The sequence below is a fragment of the Zophobas morio genome, unplaced genomic scaffold, assembly GCF_036711695.1.
Source record: "Zophobas morio isolate AGI-343-1 ecotype UQ-CSIRO unplaced genomic scaffold, CSIRO_AGI_Zmor_V1 ptg000035l, whole genome shotgun sequence".
In the NCBI taxonomy this organism is placed as follows: domain Eukaryota; kingdom Metazoa; phylum Arthropoda; class Insecta; order Coleoptera; family Tenebrionidae; genus Zophobas; species Zophobas morio.
In genome coordinates, this window is record NW_026972140.1 from 39,262 (window position 1) to 57,294 (window position 18,033).

At 26.7% G+C, this 18,033-nt stretch overlaps 1 protein-coding gene across 1 annotated transcript in view; it reads left to right on the forward strand.

Moving 5' to 3' along the window:
* The window catches only part of LOC135139825 (tyrosine-protein kinase transmembrane receptor Ror-like), a 41,043-nt gene extending 29,677 nt beyond the window's left edge, over positions 1 to 11,366 (forward strand). The window contains exon 10 of the mRNA XM_064070172.1: positions 10,473 to 11,366. Coding sequence (XP_063926242.1) covers positions 10,473 to 11,103 — 631 coding nt within the window. The 3' untranslated portion in view covers positions 11,104 to 11,366. The remainder of the gene's footprint in view (positions 1 to 10,472) is intronic.
* The last annotated feature ends 6,667 nt before the right edge of the window (positions 11,367 to 18,033 follow it).

Below are 18,033 nucleotides of genomic sequence, written 5' to 3' on the forward strand. Positions count from 1 at the left end.
TTTCAAGTTTTCTCGATTTTTCGGTTTCTGGATTTTTCAATATTTCATATCTTCGATTTTTTTTTTTTTCAATTTTTCAAAATCTTTAATATTTGATTTTTCAGTTTTTTTATTTTTTTCATTTAAAATTTTTCGATTTTAAAAAAAGTTCAATTTTTGGATTTTTAGGTTTCTCGATTTGTTATGTTTTCCATTTCTTAATTTTTCGACATTTCAATTTTGGGAATTTTTCAATGTGTGGATTTTTCAATTTTTCAATTTTTAGATTTCCCATTTTTTTGTAATTTCAGGTTTGGAATTTTTTGTTTCTAGTTTTTTTTACAATTTTTCAATTCTTCAATATCCTCATATTGCAATTTTATGTTTTTTTTTTTTTGGACTTTCGGTTTTTCGATTTTTCAATTTTTCAATTGTTAAATTTTAGATTTTTCGCTTTCTCGATTTCTGGATTTTTTGGTGTTTCGATTTTTCAATTTCTCATTTTTTTCAGTTTTTCGATTCAATTTTCTGATTTGGTTAATTTTTTTATTTTTTAAATGTTGGATTTTCGCTTTCCGATTTTGCAGTTTTCTATTTTTCGATTTTTTAATTGTTAAATTTTAGATTTTTGAATTTTTCAATTTTGCGACATTTTTATTTTTCAATTTTTTAAATTTTAGATTTTTCAATTTTTTAAATTTTAGATTTTTCAATTTTTTGATTTTTTCCATTTTGAATTTTTCGATTTTTACAGTTTCAATTTTTTTTGATTTCTCAATTTTTCCATTTATCGATGCTTTGATTTTCCGATTTCTTGTTTTCTCGATTTATCAAAGTTTCGATTTTTCGATGTTTTTCAGTTTTTGAATTTTTAGATTCTTTGATTTTTCGACTTCTCGATTTTGCAATTTTTTGATGATTCTCGTTTTTTCCAGTTTTTCGATTTTTTTATTTTACCATTTTTCAATTTTTCGATTTTTTTTATTTTAGATTTTCCAATTTTTCGATGAATCAATTTTCTATTTTTCGACTTTTCAATTGTTAAATTTTAGAATTAATTTTTCAATTATTCGCCATTTTTATTTTTCAGTTTTTTAAATTGTAGGTTTTTCGATTTATCAATTTCTGGATTTTCAATATTTCATATCTGCGATTTTTTTTTTAATTTTTCAAAGTCTTAAATATTTGATTTTTCAATTTTTTGATTTTTTTCATTTAAAATTTTTCGATTTTAAAATTTTTCGACTTCTCGATTTTTAGGTTCCTTGATTTTTTTGTTTTCCATTTCTTAATTTTTCGACATTTCAATTTTGGGAATTTTTCAATTTGTGGATTCTTCAATTTTTCGATTTTTAAAATTCTTGACTTTTCGATTTTTCAATTTTTAATTTTTCGGGTTTTGAAGTGTTTGATTTTTCGATTTCTTGTTGTCTCGACTTTCCAATGTTCCGATTTTTCTGTTTTTCAATTCTTCAATTTTTTACTTTTTCGATTTCTAAATTTTTCGTTGATGTTTCGATTTCTCAATATTTTTCAATTTTTTAAATTTTAGGTTTTTCGATTTCTGGATTTCTGAAATTTTCGATTTTTCATTTCTACGATTTTTTTTTCAATTTTTCAAAGTTTCAAATTTTTGATTTTTCAATTTTTCGGTTTTTCCATTCTTCTATTTTTCAGGTTTTGTATTTCGATTTTTTCGATGTTTTTCAATTTTTTAATTTTTAGATTCTTTGATTTTTCGACTTCTCGATTTTGCAATTTTTTGACGATTGGATTTTTCAATTTTCGGATTTCCCAGTTTTTCACCATTTGAGGTTTGGAATTTTTCAATATCTCCTTTTTTTCAGTTTTTCGATTTTTTTATTTTACCATTTTTCAATTTTTCCATTTTTTTATTTTGGATCTGCAGTTGTTCGTTCCACTTTTCAGTTCTTAAATTTTAGATTTTTTAATTTTTCGAGTTTTAAAACTTTTTGATTTGCCAATTTCTCGATTTATCGATGTTTTGATTTTCCAATTTCATGTTTTCTCGACTTTCAATGTTTCGATTTTTCGCCTTTTCGAATTTTCAGTTTTTCATTTTTTTAATCTTCGATTCAATTTTCCGATTTTTCAATTTTTTAGTTTTTCAAATTTTGAATTTTCAGTTTTGGATTTCCCAGTTTTTCGAAATTTCAGGTTTGGAATTTTTCAATTTCTAGTTTTTTTTTTCCAATTTTTCATTTCTTCAATATCCTCATTTTGCAATTTTGCGTTTTTTTTTATTTTGGATTTTCGGCTTTTCGATTTTTCAATTTCTCATTTTTTCAGTTTTTCGATTCAATTTTCTGATTTAGTTAATTTTTTTATTTTTAAAATTTTGGATTTTCGGTTTCCGATTTTCCACTTTTCTATTTTTCGATTTTTTAATTGTTAAATTTTAGATTTTTGAATTTTTCAGTTTTGCGACATTTTTATTTTTCAATTTTTTAAATTTTAGGTTTTTCGATTTCTGGATATCTAGAATTTTCGATTTTTCAAATGTACGATTTTTTTTTTTTTCAACTTTTCAAAGTCCTAAATATTTGATTTTTCAATTTTTTGATTTTTTTCCATTTAAAATTTTTCGACTTCTCGATTTTTAGGTTTCTTGATTTTTTGTTTTCCATTTCTTAATTTTTCGACGTTTCAATTTTGGGAATTTTTCAATTTGTGTATTTTTCAATTTTTCAGGTTTTTGATTTTTCAACTTTCCGATTCTTCGCCTTTTCAATTTCCCGATTCTTCAATTTTTTACTTTTTCGATTTTTAAACCTTTCGTTGATGTTTCGATTTCTCAATATTTTTCACTTTTTGAATTTTTCGATTCGATTTTTCAATTTTTAGATTTCCCAATTTTTCGCAATTTCAGGTTTGGAATTTTTCAGTTTCTAGTTTTTTTTTACAATTTTTCAATATCCTCATTTTCCACTTTTACGTGTTTTTTTTTTTTAATTCTCCATTTCCCGATTTTTCGATTTTTTGATGTTTCGATTTTTCAATTTCTCATTTTTTCAGTTTTTCGATTCCATTTTCTGATTTAGTTAATTTTTTTATTTTTTAAATCTTGGATATTCGGTTTCCGATTTTGCAGTTTTCTATTTTTCGATTTTTTCATTGTTAAATTTTAAATTTTTGAATTTTTCAATTTTGCGGCATTTTTATTTTGCAATTTTTTAATTTTTAGGTTTTTCGATTTCTGGATTTCTGGAATTTTCGATTTTTCAATGTTTTTATTTTTGCCATTTTGAATTTATCGAGTTTTAGATTTCTCGATTTTTCGTCTTTTGAATTTGGAATAATTTTTGATTCTTCAATTTTTAGAGGTTCAATTTTTTTTTCGATTTGTCGAAGTTTCGATTTTTCGGTTTTTCCATTTTTCTATTTTTCAGGTTTTTGATATTTCGTTGACATTTCCAATTTTTCGATGTTTTTCAGTTTTTGAATTTTTGGATTCTTTGATTTTTCGACTTCCCGATTTTGCAATTTTTTGTTGATACGATTTTTGAATTTTCGGATTTCCCAATTTTTCACCATTCGAGGTTTGGAATTTTTCAGTATCTCGTTTTTTTCAGTTTTTCGATTTGTCGATGTTTTGATTTTCCGATTTCATGTTTTCTCGACTTTCAATGCTTCGATTTTTCAATTTTTCATTTTTTTAATCTTCGATTCAATTTTCCGATTTTTCAATTTTTTAGTTTTTCAAATTTTGAATTTTCAGTTTTCCCAATTTTTCGCAATTTCAGGTTTGGAATTTTTCAGTTTCTAGTTTTTTTTTTCCAATTTTTCAATTCTTCAATATCCTCATTTTGCAATTTTACATCTTTTTTTTATTTTGGATTTTCGGCTTTTCGATTTTTCAATTTCTCATTTTTTCAGTTTTTCGATTCAATTTTCTGATTTAGTTAATTTTTTTATTTTTAAAATTTTGGATTTTCGGTTTCCGATTTTCCACTTTTCTATTTTTCGATTTTTTAATTGTTAAATTTTAGATTTTTGAATTTTTCAATTTTGCGACATTTTAATTTTTCAATTTTTTAAATTTTAGGTTTTTCGATTTCTGGATATCTAGAATTTTCGATTTTTCAAATGTACGATTTTTTTTTTCAACTTTTCAAAGTCCTAAATATTTGATTTTTCAATTTTTTGATTTTTTCCATTTAAAATTTTTCGACTTCTCGATTTTTAGGTTTCTTGATTTTTTGTTTTCCATTTCTTAATTTTTCGACGTTTCAATTTTGGGAATTTTTCAATTTGTGGATTTTTCAATTTTTCAGGTTTTTGATTTTTCAACTTTCCGATTCTTCGCCTTTTCAATTTCCCGATTCTTCAACTTTTTACTTTTTCGATTTTTAAATCTTTCGTTGTAGTTTCGATTTTTCAATATTTTTCACTTTTTGAATTTTTCGATTCGATTTTTCAATTTTTAGATTTCCCAATTTTTCGCAATTTCAGGTTTGGAATTTTTCAGTTTCTAGTTTTTTTTTACAATTTTTCAATATCCTCATTTTCCACTTTTACGTGTTTTTTTTTTTTAATTCTCCATTTCCCGATTTTTCGATTTTTTGATGTTTCGATTTTTCAATTTCTCATTTTTTCAGTTTTTCGATTCCATTTTCTGATTTAGTTAATTTTTTTATTTTTTAAATCTTGGATATTCGGTTTCCGATTTTGCAGTTTTCTATTTTTCGATTTTTTCATTGTTAAATTTTAAATTTTTGAATTTTTCAATTTTGCGGCATTTTTATTTTGCAATTTTTTAATTTTTAGGTTTTTCGATTTCTGGATTTCTGGAATTTTCGATTTTTCAATGTTTTTATTTTTGCCATTTTGAATTTATCGAGTTTTAGATTTCTCGATTATTCGTCTTTTGAATTTGGAATAATTTTTGATTCTTCAATTTTTAGAGGTTCAATTTTTTTTTCGATTTGTCGAAGTTTCGATTTTTCGGTTTTTCCATTTTTCTATTTTTCAGGTTTTTGATATTTCGTTGACATTTCCAATTTTTCGATGTTTTTCAGTTTTTGAATTTTTGGATTCTTTGATTTTTCGACTTCCCGATTTTGCAATTTTTTGTTGATACGATTTTTGAATTTTCGGATTTCCCAATTTTTCACCATTCGAGGTTTGGAATTTTTCAGTATCTCGTTTTTTTCAGTTTTTCGATTTGTCGATGTTTTGATTTTCCGATTTCATGTTTTCTCGACTTTCAATGCTTCGATTTTTCAATTTTTCATTTTTTTAATCTTCGATTCAATTTTCCGATTTTTCAATTTTTTAGTTTTTCAAATTTTGAATTTTCAGTTTTCCCAATTTTTCGCAATTTCAGGTTTGGAATTTTTCAGTTTCTAGTTTTTTTTTTCCAATTTTTCAATTCTTCAATATCCTCATTTTGCAATTTTACATCTTTTTTTTATTTTGGATTTTCGGCTTTTCGATTTTTCAATTTCTCATTTTTTCAGTTTTTCGATTCAATTTTCTGATTTAGTTAATTTTTTTATTTTTAAAATTTTGGATTTTCGGTTTCCGATTTTCCACTTTTCTATTTTTCGATTTTTTAATTGTTAAATTTTAGATTTTTGAATTTTTCAATTTTGCGACATTTTAATTTTTCAATTTTTTAAATTTTAGGTTTTTCGATTTCTGGATATCTAGAATTTTCGATTTTTCAAATGTACGATTTTTTTTTTCAACTTTTCAAAGTCCTAAATATTTGATTTTTCAATTTTTTGATTTTTTCCATTTAAAATTTTTCGACTTCTCGATTTTTAGGTTTCTTGATTTTTTGTTTTCCATTTCTTAATTTTTCGACGTTTCAATTTTGGGAATTTTTCAATTTGTGGATTTTTCAATTTTTCAGGTTTTTGATTTTTCAACTTTCCGATTCTTCGCCTTTTCAATTTCCCGATTCTTCAACTTTTTACTTTTTCGATTTTTAAATCTTTCGTTGTAGTTTCGATTTTTCAATATTTTTCACTTTTTGAATTTTTCGATTCGATTTTTCAATTTTTAGATTTCCCAATTTTTCGCAATTTCAGGTTTGGAATTTTTCAGTTTCTAGTTTTTTTTTACAATTTTTCAATATCCTCATTTTCCACTTTTACGTGTTTTTTTTTTTTAATTCTCCATTTCCCGATTTTTCGATTTTTTGATGTTTCGATTTTTCAATTTCTCATTTTTTCAGTTTTTCGATTCCATTTTCTGATTTAGTTAATTTTTTTATTTTTTAAATCTTGGATATTCGGTTTCCGATTTTGCAGTTTTCTATTTTTCGATTTTTTCATTGTTAAATTTTAAATTTTTGAATTTTTCAATTTTGCGGCATTTTTATTTTGCAATTTTTTAATTTTTAGGTTTTTCGATTTCTGGATTTCTGGAATTTTCGATTTTTCAATGTTTTTATTTTTGCCATTTTGAATTTATCGAGTTTTAGATTTCTCGATTATTCGTCTTTTGAATTTGGAATAATTTTTGATTCTTCAATTTTTAGAGGTTCAATTTTTTTTTCGATTTGTCGAAGTTTCGATTTTTCGGTTTTTCCATTTTTCTATTTTTCAGGTTTTTGATATTTCGTTGACATTTCCAATTTTTCGATGTTTTTCAGTTTTTGAATTTTTGGATTCTTTGATTTTTCGACTTCCCGATTTTGCAATTTTTTGTTGATACGATTTTTGAATTTTCGGATTTCCCAATTTTTCACCATTCGAGGTTTGGAATTTTTCAGTATCTCGTTTTTTTCAGTTTTTCGATTTGTCGATGTTTTGATTTTCCGATTTCATGTTTTCTCGACTTTCAATGCTTCGATTTTTCAATTTTTCATTTTTTTAATCTTCGATTCAATTTTCCGATTTTTCAATTTTTTAGTTTTTCAAATTTTGAATTTTCAGTTTTCCCAATTTTTCGCAATTTCAGGTTTGGAATTTTTCAGTTTCTAGTTTTTTTTTTCCAATTTTTCAATTCTTCAATATCCTCATTTTGCAATTTTACATCTTTTTTTTATTTTGGATTTTCGGCTTTTCAATTTTTCAATTTCTCATTTTTTCAGTTTTTCGATTCAATTTTCTGATTTAGTTAATTTTTTTATTTTTTAAATTTTGGATGTTCGGTTTCCGATTTTCCACTTTTCTATTTTTCGATTTTTTAATTGTTAAATTTTAGATTTTTGAATTTTTCAATTTTGCGACATTTTAATTTTTCAATTTTTTAAATTTTAGGTTTTTCGATTTCTGGATATCTAGAATTTTCGATTTTTCAAATGTACGATTTTTTTTTTCAACTTTTCAAAGTCCTAAATATTTGATTTTTCAATTTTTTGATTTTTTCCATTTAAAATTTTTCGACTTCTCGATTTTTAGGTTTCTTGATTTTTTGTTTTCCATTTCTTAATTTTTCGACGTTTCAATTTTGGGAATTTTTCAATTTGTGGATTTTTCAATTTTTCAGGTTTTTGATTTTTCAACTTTCCGATTCTTCGCCTTTTCAATTTCCCGATTCTTCAACTTTTTACTTTTTCGATTTTTAAATCTTTCGTTGTAGTTTCGATTTTTCAATATTTTTCACTTTTTGAATTTTTCGATTCGATTTTTCAATTTTTAGATTTCCCAATTTTTCGCAATTTCAGGTTTGGAATTTTTCAGTTTCTAGTTTTTTTTTTACAATTTTTCAATATCCTCATTTTGCACTTTTACGATTTTTTTTTAATTCCCTATTTCCCGATTTTTCGATTTTTTGATGCTTCGATTTTTCAATTTCTCATTTTTTCAGTTTTTCGATTCAATTTTCTGATTTAGTTAGTTTTTTTATTTTTTAAATCTTGGATATTCGGTTTCCGATTTTGCAGTTTTCTATTTTTCGATTTTTTCATTGTTAAATTTTAGATTTTTCAATTTTTCAATTTTGCGACATTTTTATGTTGCAATTTTTTAAATTTTAGGTTTTTCGATTTCTAGATTTCTGGAATTTTCGATTTTTCAATTTTTTTTATATTTTTACATTTTGAATTTATCGAGTTTTAGGTTTCTCGATTTTTCGTCTTTTCGAATTTGGAATAATTTTTGATTCTTCAATTTGTAGAGGTTCAATTTTTTTTTCGATTTGTCAAAGTTTCGATTTTTCGGTTTTTCCATTCTTCTATTTTTCAGGTTTTTGTTATTTCGTTGATATTTCGAATTTTTCGATGTTTTTCAGATTTTGAATTTTTAGATTCTTTGATTTTTCGACTTCCCGATTTTGCAATTTTTTGTTGATTCGATTTTTCAATTTTCGGATTTCCCAGTATTTCACCATTCGAGGTTTGGAATGTTTCAATATCTCGTTGTTTTCAGTTTTTCGATTTTTTTATTTTACCATTTTTCAGTTTTTCAACTTTTCAATTTTTCAATTCTTAAATTTTAGATTTTCCAATTTTTCGATGAATCAATTTTGGCATTTTTCAGTTTTCTATTTTTCGACTTTTCAATTGTTAAATTTTAGATTTTTTTATTTTTCAATTTTTCATATCCGATATTTTTTTCAATTTTTAAAATTTTTCGACTTCTCGATTTTTAGGTTTCTTGATTTTTTATGTTTTCCATTTCTTAATTTTTCAACATTTCAATTTTGGGAATTTTTCAGTTTGGGGGTTTTCAATTTTTTAGTTTTTGAAATTTTGAATTTTCAGTTTTCGATTTCCCAATTTTTCGCAATTTCAGGTTTGGAATTTTTCAGTTTCTAGTTTTTTTTTTCCAATTTCTCAATTCTTCAATATCCTCATTTTCCAATGTTACGTTTTTTTTTTATTTTGGATTTTCGGCTTTTCAATTTTTCAATTTCTCATTTTTTTCAGTTTTTCGATTCAATTTTCTGATTTAGTTATTTTTTTTATTTTTAAAATTTTGGATTTTCGGTTTCCGATTTTCCACTTTTCTATTTTTCGATTTTTTAATTGTTAAATTTTAGATTTTTGAATTTTTGAATTTTGCGACATTTTTATTTTGCATTTTTTTAAATTTTAGGTTTTTCGGTTTCTGGATATCTAGAATTTTCGATTTTTCAAATGTACGATTTTTTTTTTCAATTTTTCGAAGTTTCAAATTTTTGATTTTTCAATTTTTTGATTTTTCCATTTTGAATTTTTCGATTTTTAGGTTTCTCGATTTTTCGTGTTTTCGAATTTGGAATTTTTAATTGTTCAATTTTTTTTTTATTTCTCAATTTTTCCATTTATCGATGCTTTGATTCTCCGATTTCTTGTTTTCTCGATTTATCAAAGTTTCAATTTTTCGGTTTTTCCACTCTTCTATTTTTCAGGTTTTGATATTTCGGTGATATTTCGACTTTTTCGATGTTTTTCAGTTTTTGAATTTTTAGATTCTTTGATTTTTTGACTTCTCGATTTTGCAATTTTTTGATGATTCGATTTTTCAATTTTTCACCATTTGAGGTTTGGAATTTTTCAATATCTCGTTTTTTTCAGTTTTTTGATTTTTCAATTTTTCAATTCTTAAATTTTAGATTTTCCAATTTTTCGATGAATCAATTTTGGCATTTTTCAGTTTTCTATTTTTCGACTTTTCAATTGTTAAATTTTAGACTTTTTAATTTTTCAATTTTTAATTTTTCGAGTTTTAAAGCTTTTTGATTTCTCAGTTTCTCTGTTTATAGATGTTTTCATTGCCCAATTTCTTGTTTTCTTGACTTTTCAATGTTTCGATTTTTCGGCCTTTCGATTCTTCAATTTTTCAGGTTTTTGATTTTTCGAATTATAAATTTCTTAATTCTTCAACTTTTTACTTCGATTTCTAAATTTTTCGTTGATGTCCCAGTTTTCAATTCTTCAATATTTTTGTTTTTCAATTCTGCTGGTTTTTTAATTCTACATTTCTCGATTTTACGATTTCTTGATATTTTGATTTTTAGATTTTTAGATTTCTCGATTTTCTTGATATTTTAATATTTAAATTTTTTTTTATTTTTTATTTCACAATTTTTAGATTTTTTAATTTTTCAATTTTTCGGCATTTTTATTTTTAAATTTTTTAAATTTTAGGTTTTTCGATTTTACGATATTTTGATATTTAATGTTTTAACATCCCGGTATTTCCGATTTTTTAAATTTTTCGACTTTTATATTTTTAAGTTTCTCGATTTTTCATGTTTGTCTTTTCGAATTTTGAATTTTTGGTTTTTCAATTGTTGGAGTTTTAAAGCTTTTTGATTTCCCAATTTCTCGATTTATCGATGTTTTGATTTTCCAATTTCATGTTTTCTCGACCTTCTGTGTTTCGATTTTTCAATTTCTTAGTTTTTCAAATTTTGAATTTTCAGTTTTCGATTATTCTATTTTCAATTTTTCTCAATTTCTCGATTAATTGATGCTATTATTTTCTGATTTCTCGACTTTTCAATGTTTCGATTCTTCAATTTCTCGATTTACTACACTAATAAATGCTGCCACTACAACGAATCTAAAACCTAAAACCACCTCTGCATTCCAGAGTCCAATCAAAATCCCTCCTCCCCGTGCGCTGGATGCCCCCCGAGTCCATCCTCTACGGCAAGTTCACCACCGAGAGCGACGTCTGGTCGTACGGCGTCGTCCTCTGGGAGATCTACAGCTACGGCCTCCAGCCCTACTACGGCTACAACAACCAGGAGGTGATCAACATGATCCGGTCCCGCAAGCTTCTGCCGTGCCCCGACGCCTGCCCCGGCTACTGCTACGCCCTCATGGTGGAGTGCTGGGCCGAGCTGTCCATCCGGCGCCCCAGCTTCGCCGAGATCAGCCACCGCCTGCGCGTCTGGAAGCAGAACGGGACCTCCAACGGTGCCTACTTCAAGGTGGACGGCCACCGGCCCGCCCACGGCTCCAAGTCCAGCCACTCGGACTCGGCGGCGGCGGCGGCCGACGAGGGGGCGGCGACGTGGGAGCGCAAGCGCCTGCACGAGAGCCAGAGCAGCCTGACGTCGCGGTCGTCGAGTCTCGGCAACAAGACGCAGAGCACGAGCTTGAGCAACGAGCACTCGAAGAACAGGCGGAGCCACCGGAGGAAGGAGGACTCGCTGGACCGCAAGAACACGGTGGTCAGCTCGAACGGAGACAACGTGGAGATCAAGCTGTCGCACTGACTGACTTGTGGAGAATTTGTTGTACGGTTTTTGTGTGTCGGTTTACATATCGGACTTGATTGGAAATTTCGTTCCTAGTTTTTCCCAAAATCGGTTAAGTTTTTGCCATTTTAGGTGATCGAGTCAGTTTAAGCCAAATTTTTATGGGTTTTGTATGTGGTTTTTAGTTTTTATTTATTTCGTGGCATTCTTTCATTACTGTAACATGTTCACGTGTATGTCTGTCTGTGTGTTTATAAAATATATATGGAATTTTTATAAAATATTTTTATTAAGGGACTGATGCTTTTACTTACTTGTGTAAAGTCCTTTCTTATGTATTTTTAAAATTATAGTTTAAGTTAAAAGAGAACGCTGTAACTGAATATTTTGAAGTTCAAAAATATTAAAGATAAAGCTCCATTTAGAATTACCAATTCAGAAGAAGCAATTAATGGAAAAAAAATCAAAATTTACTAGTTAGAAAAAAACTAAATTGCATTTGGTAGAGACTGAGTTTATTTTACGCCCACGCTCATCTGTGGCACTTGAATTTTATGTTTAGGTTGGTACCCATAGACAAATCCCTCTCCACAAAAGCCCCCTCTCTTGCTTTGTCTGTGTTGGTACGCCTGTGTCGCGGGAACAGTAGGTTGCCATCAAGTAGACATTAGTTTTTTTGTGCTTTCAGATATTTAACCCCAAAATTTAATCAATGACAGCTGTCAACGTAGAACCCATGGAGGAAAAAATTATATTCCTCCATGGTAGAACCAGAGAACATAGAGAAGCGTCATAGTTTAAATTAATTGACGGTTGTTGACTCCTTGACTTATGTTGGCAACAGTGTTCGTTTCTAACTGAGAATAAAATTAACTAGAAAAAATGTAATAATATTTTTAACGACGCGTTTTAGTTTCGATAAATTGACACTAGATTTACCAGAATATTACAAGCTGCTTACTGTTTCCTTGACTTTCATTCAGATCACACGAATTACAGTTCGTCGTCTGAGAACTTGTTTGATCTACAGACCAGAACGCACTCAAGCCAATGTCGACTCTAAGCGTTCGGAAACGATTTGATTTATAAGCCACGATCCGTGATCTGATACACATTCTAACCTATAATGTCTTGCTGTTTCAACTTTCGAATTCTCAGTTTTTCGAAATTTTAGTTTGGGGACTTTTCAGTTTACTCCTATTTATTATTTAATTTTTAATATCTCAATTTTTCAATTTCTCGGTTTTCAGTTTTTCTCTTCAATTTTACGATTTTTAAATATTTCGATTTTTCAATTTTTGACTTTTATAAATTCTTTATTTGTCGATTTTTCAATTAATTGATTTTTTAGGTTTTTTGGTTTTTCAATTTTTCTATTTTTTCAGGTTTCGATTTTTCAACTTCACTTTTTTGATTTTTCGATTTCTCAATTTTTCAATTTTTTATTTTCTCAGTTTTTCGACATTCCAGTTTTAGGATTTTTCAGTTTACTTATTATTCAATTTTTCGATCTTACGATTTTGCAAATTTTTGATTATTCAATTTTTAGATTCTTTAGATTGTCAGTTTTTGGATATTTCAGTTTTGGGACTTTTCAGTTTTTCGATTCGTCAGTTTTTCTTTCATTTTTCAGTTTTTCGATATTTCAGTTTTGGGATTTTCCAATATTTCTGTTCTTCGACTTTTCCATTTTTGACTTCTGGATTTTTCGATGTGTCGACTTTTTGCTTTTTCGATCTTTAAATTTTAGATTTCTCAATTTTTTTGTATTGTAATTTTTCAATATTTAAAATTTTAGATTTTTCTATTTCTCGATTTTTCATTTTAGCTCTTCCATATTTCAATTTTTCAAATGTTTCGATTTCTTAATCTTTCGATTTTTCGACTTTCCGGTTTTAGATTTTCTGTTTTTCAGTTGTCGTTTTTTCAAATATTCGATTTTTCAATTTTTCAAATTTGACATTTATAAACTGTTAATTTTTCGATTTTTCAATTAATCGATGGTTTCATTTTCCCATTTCTTGACTTTCGAGGGATTCGATATTCCTGTTCAATTCTTTAATTTTTCGATTTTTCAGGTTTTTGATTTTTCATTTTTTAGTTTTTTTTAAGTTTCGATTTTTCGACTTCACTTTATGGATTTTTCGATTGCTCAATTTTTTGACTTTTTAGGTTCTCAGTTTTTGGATATTTCAGTTTTCGGATTTATCAGGTTTTCTGATTTTTCAGTTTTTCTTTCATTTTTCAGTTTTTCGATATCTCAGTTTTGGGATTTTTCAATATTTTGATTCTTCGACTTTTCGATTTTTGACTCCTGGATTTTTCGATGTGTCGATTGTTTTACTTTTTCGATTTTTCGATTTTTAAATTTTAGATTTTTTTTATTTTTAAAGTTTTAGATTTTTCGATTTCTCCATTTTTCATTTCAGTTCGGCGATATTTCAATTTTTCAAGTTTTCGAATTTTTCAAATGTTTCGATTTCTTAATCTTTTCATTTTTCGAATTCGCGGTTTTAGATTTTCTGTTTTTCACATGTCATTTTGTCAAATTTTCGATTTTTTAATTTTTCAAATTTGACTTTTATAAACTCTCAATTTTTCGATTTTTCAATTAATCCATGTTTTGATTTTCCCATTTCTTGACCTTCGAGTGTTTCGATTTTTCTGTTCTTCAATTCTTTAATTTTTTGATTTTTCAGCTTTTTGAATTTTAAATTTTTCGATTTTTTAAGGTTTCGACTCCACTTTATGGATTTTTCGATTGCTCAATTTTTTGACTTTTTAGGTTCGCAGTTTTTGGATATTTCAGTTTTCGGATTTTTCAGGTTTTCCCATTTTTCAGTTTTTCTTTCATTTTTCAGTTTTTCGATTCAGTTTCGGGATTTTTCAATATTTTGATTTTTCGACTTTTCGATTTTTGACTCCTGGATTTTTCGATGCGTCGATTTTTTTACTTTTTCGATTTTTCAATTTTTCGATTTTCAAATTTTAGATTTTTTAATTTTTAAAGTTTTAGATTTTTCGATTTGTCGATTTTTCATTTCAGTTCTGCGATATTTCAATTTTTCAAGTTTTCGAATGTTTCCATTTCTTAATCTTTTGATTTTTCGACTACCCGGTTTTAGATTTTCTGTTTTTCACATGTCATTTTGTCAAATTTTCGATTTTTTAATTTTTCAAATTTGACTTTTATAAACTCCCAATTTTTAGATTTTTCAATAAATCGATGCTTTGATTTTCCTATTTCTTGACCTTCGAGTGCTTCGATTTTTCTGTTCATCAATTCTTTATTTTTTTTATTTTTCAGGTTTTTGAATTTTCAATTTTTCGATTTTTTGAGGTTTCTATTTTTCGACTTCACTTTTTTGATTTTTCGATTTTTCAGTTTTAGGATTTTTCAATATTTCAATTCTCGGTTTTTCTATTTTTGACTTCTGGATTTTTCGATGTGTTTTACTTTTTCGATTTTTGAATTTTTGGATTTTTAAATTTTAGATTGTTCAGTCTTTTGATATTTTAGTTTTTCAATATTTTTTAGTCTTTCGATTTTTCGACTTCCTGGTTTTAGCTGTTCTGTTTTTCAATTTTTCGATTTGTTAATTTTTGAGTCCCGATTTATCGAGATTTGATTGTTCAGGTTTTCGATTTATCAGTTTTTCAATTTTTTATTTTGGCCTATTTCGGTTTCTCATTTTTTCCAGTTTTCCATTTTTTCGTTTTTTTTTATTTTTCCGCTTTTCCAATTTTTCAACTTTTAACTTTTTGTTTGTCGATTTCTCTATTTTTCAATTTTTCGACTTCATCACTTTTCGATTTCTCGTTCTTTTGATCATTCAATCTCTCAATTTTTCAATTTTTCGAATTTTAAGTTTTTTGATTTCTCGATTTATCGAGATTTGGATTTTCCGATATTTTGATTGTCAATTTATAAATCGTTCAATTTTTAACTTTTCGATTTTTTGATTTAGGCCTATTTCGGTTTCTCAATTCTTCGACTTTTCGACTCCATGATTTCTTGATCTTTTGATTTTTCGATTTTTCAGTTTTTCGATGTTTCGATTTTTCAGTTATCCGACTTTTTAAATTTGGGAGTTTCGATTTCTCAATTTTTCGTTATTCGATTTTTAAATTTTAGATTTTTGAATTTTACATTTTTTCGATTTTCAGTTCTTCGATATTTCAATTTTTCAATGTTTCGGTTTTACGATTTTTTAAGGTTTCGATTTTTCGATTATTAGATATCTCGATTTTAGAGTCGACATTGGCCTGAGCGCGCTCTGGTCTGTAGATCAAACAAGTTCTCAGGCGACAAGTTGTAGTGAAACAAGTTTTTTTATTGGCATCTACTATTTAAATTTGGCGCTTGCCTTTGGCGGTTGAGGACTCCAATGTCAATAAGGGTGGTTTTGTAAAATCAGACTGTATGTCGCATCTATATTAATCTATGGTAGAACCGGAATGATGTAACCTAACCACACTTTTTCGTGTACTAAACATTAAAACTAACACTCCCAAACCAAAGATATTGGAAATAGTGGGCGAGCTGGCGAGCAACATTATTTGCAATCCAGTCATCCCTGGAAAACATTTTGCATGTCTGTGATTAAACCACAAATAAATGATAAATGTCAAAAAATGACAAGTGGAAAAGGAAAAATGGCGGACACTTTTAATAAAATCAGTGTGAAAAGAAAATTCCGCTTCTACTCCCAAAAACTCCACTTTAATCAATCATTTCATTGGCTCGGAGAAGCGGGGCGGCGTTTATAATTGTATCTCATTGTGTCTACTTTATATGATTTTTACTATTTACATAAGTCAGTGAAATAGAGAAAGAAAATGGGCAGGGCTGAATTTAACTTTTTTCTAGAGCTAAGCTGGTAGCCCCGCCTACCCACCCCTTATTTATTCCAGTTTTTGTATTTTTCAATTTTTTTTGTTTTCAATTTTTCGTTTCTTCAATTTTTGATTTGCAGGATTTCTAGTTTTCATTTTAGATATGTAATAATTATAATTTTTATTAGAGTTGTTCACTTTTTCAATTTTTCGTTTTTGGAATTTTTTAATTTTTCGATCTTTGAATGTTAGTTTTTGGACTTTACATTTTTCGATTTAATTCGTTCTTTGATTCTTTAATTTTTTCTCGATTTTTAGTTTTTCAATGTTTCTATTTTTCGTTTCTTCAGTTCTACAGTTTTGTCAAATAAATGTTATATAAATTAAAAAAAAATAACAGTGTATCTATGGTTTATGAATCCGTGTTGAATTTTTATCTTCGACATCGAAATTTTTGTGGAAAAATAAAACAAAATTGAATTACAATTTTTCGATTTCTTGATTTCTCGATTTTTAGTTTACTTAATTTTTCGATATTTTAGTTTTACGATTTTTCAATTTTTGCCTTTTTTAAATTTTCATTTTAACATTTCTCAATTTCTCTATTAATCAATTCTTTGATTTTTCGATTTTTCCTCTTTCGAATTTACCGATTTTTGAAGTTTTCGTTGTTCCAATTTTGGGATTTTTCAATGTCTCCAATTTTTTAATTTAAAATTTTTCACTTTTTTGATATTTCGATTTCTCGATGTTTCGATTTTTTAAATTTCTGATTTTTTGAATTTTGAATATTTTGATTTATCGTTTTTTTTTAAGTTTAAATATGTATTTCAGGTTTAAATTTTCCGGTTTTTCGATTTCGGGCTATTTCGATTTCTCCATTTCTCGGATCTTTTGATGTCTCATTTTTTAAATTTCGATTTCTCGGCTTTTCCGTTTTTCAATTTTTTATTTCTTCAAGTTTTTAGATTTTTAAAATTCTCCATTTTTCGATTTATGTTTTGTTATGCTTCGATCTCCCGATTTTAATCTTTTTAACGTGTATTCCAATTTTTCGATTTTGGAATTTTCGATTTCTTACATCTCAATTATTCGTTTTTTCGATTTTAAAATGTTTTTACTTTTCGTTCTTTTTTTCGATTTCTGGATTTTTCAAGTTTTCGATTTCTCAATTTTTCAACATTTCAATTTTGAGAATGTCTTATATTTTCCAGTTTTTTGATATTTTCATTTTTCAACTTTTTAAATTTTAATTTTTCGACTTACCGGAAATCGATTTTTGGGTTTTTCAATTTTTCGACTTTTCAGTTTTGAGATTTTTCAATTTGTCGATTTTTTAGTTTTTCATTTCTTCGGTTTTTCGGTTTTTCAAGTTTTCGAATTTTTAAATTTAAAATTTTTCAATTTTTCGATTTTATTTTTTTTTACGTTCGGATTTCTCGATTTTAATTTTTTTATGCTTTTCAATCTTTGGTTTTTCTAAATTTTCATTTATCCATTTCTCGATTTCTCGATTTTTCGACCTTTTAATTTTGTGTTTTTTTTTTAATGTTAAATTTTTCGTTATTGTAATTTTTCTATTTTTTAAATTTTAGATATTTAGATTTTTCGACATCTTGAATTCTCGATCTTTTTTCAGTTTGAATTCCTCGGTTTTTCGATTTTCCAAATTTCGATTTTTCAGTTTTGAAAATTTTCGATTTCTCGATTTTTCAGTTTTTGATTTTCCAACTTTTAGATGTTTCAAATTTTAGAGTTTGCAAATTTCACGAGTTTTCAGTTTTTAATTTCGTCAATTTTTCGATTTGCAATTTTCGTGTGGGTTTTTAATTTTCTTTATTTTTTCAATTTTCGGCTTTCAATTTTCCGTTTCTTTAATTTTTCATTTGCAGTTTTTCTAGTTTTCATTTTAATTATGTAACACTCCTAATAAATTATAATTTTTAAAGTTGTTCACTTTTTCAGTTTTTCGTTTTTGGAGTTTTTCAATTTTTCGGTGTTTGAATCTCACAGTGTTTGGACTTTACAGTTTTCAAGATTCTATAATTTTTCGATTTTACAATTCTTGGATTTTCCAATTTTTCAATTCGAATGGTTTTTCTTCTTTCCCAT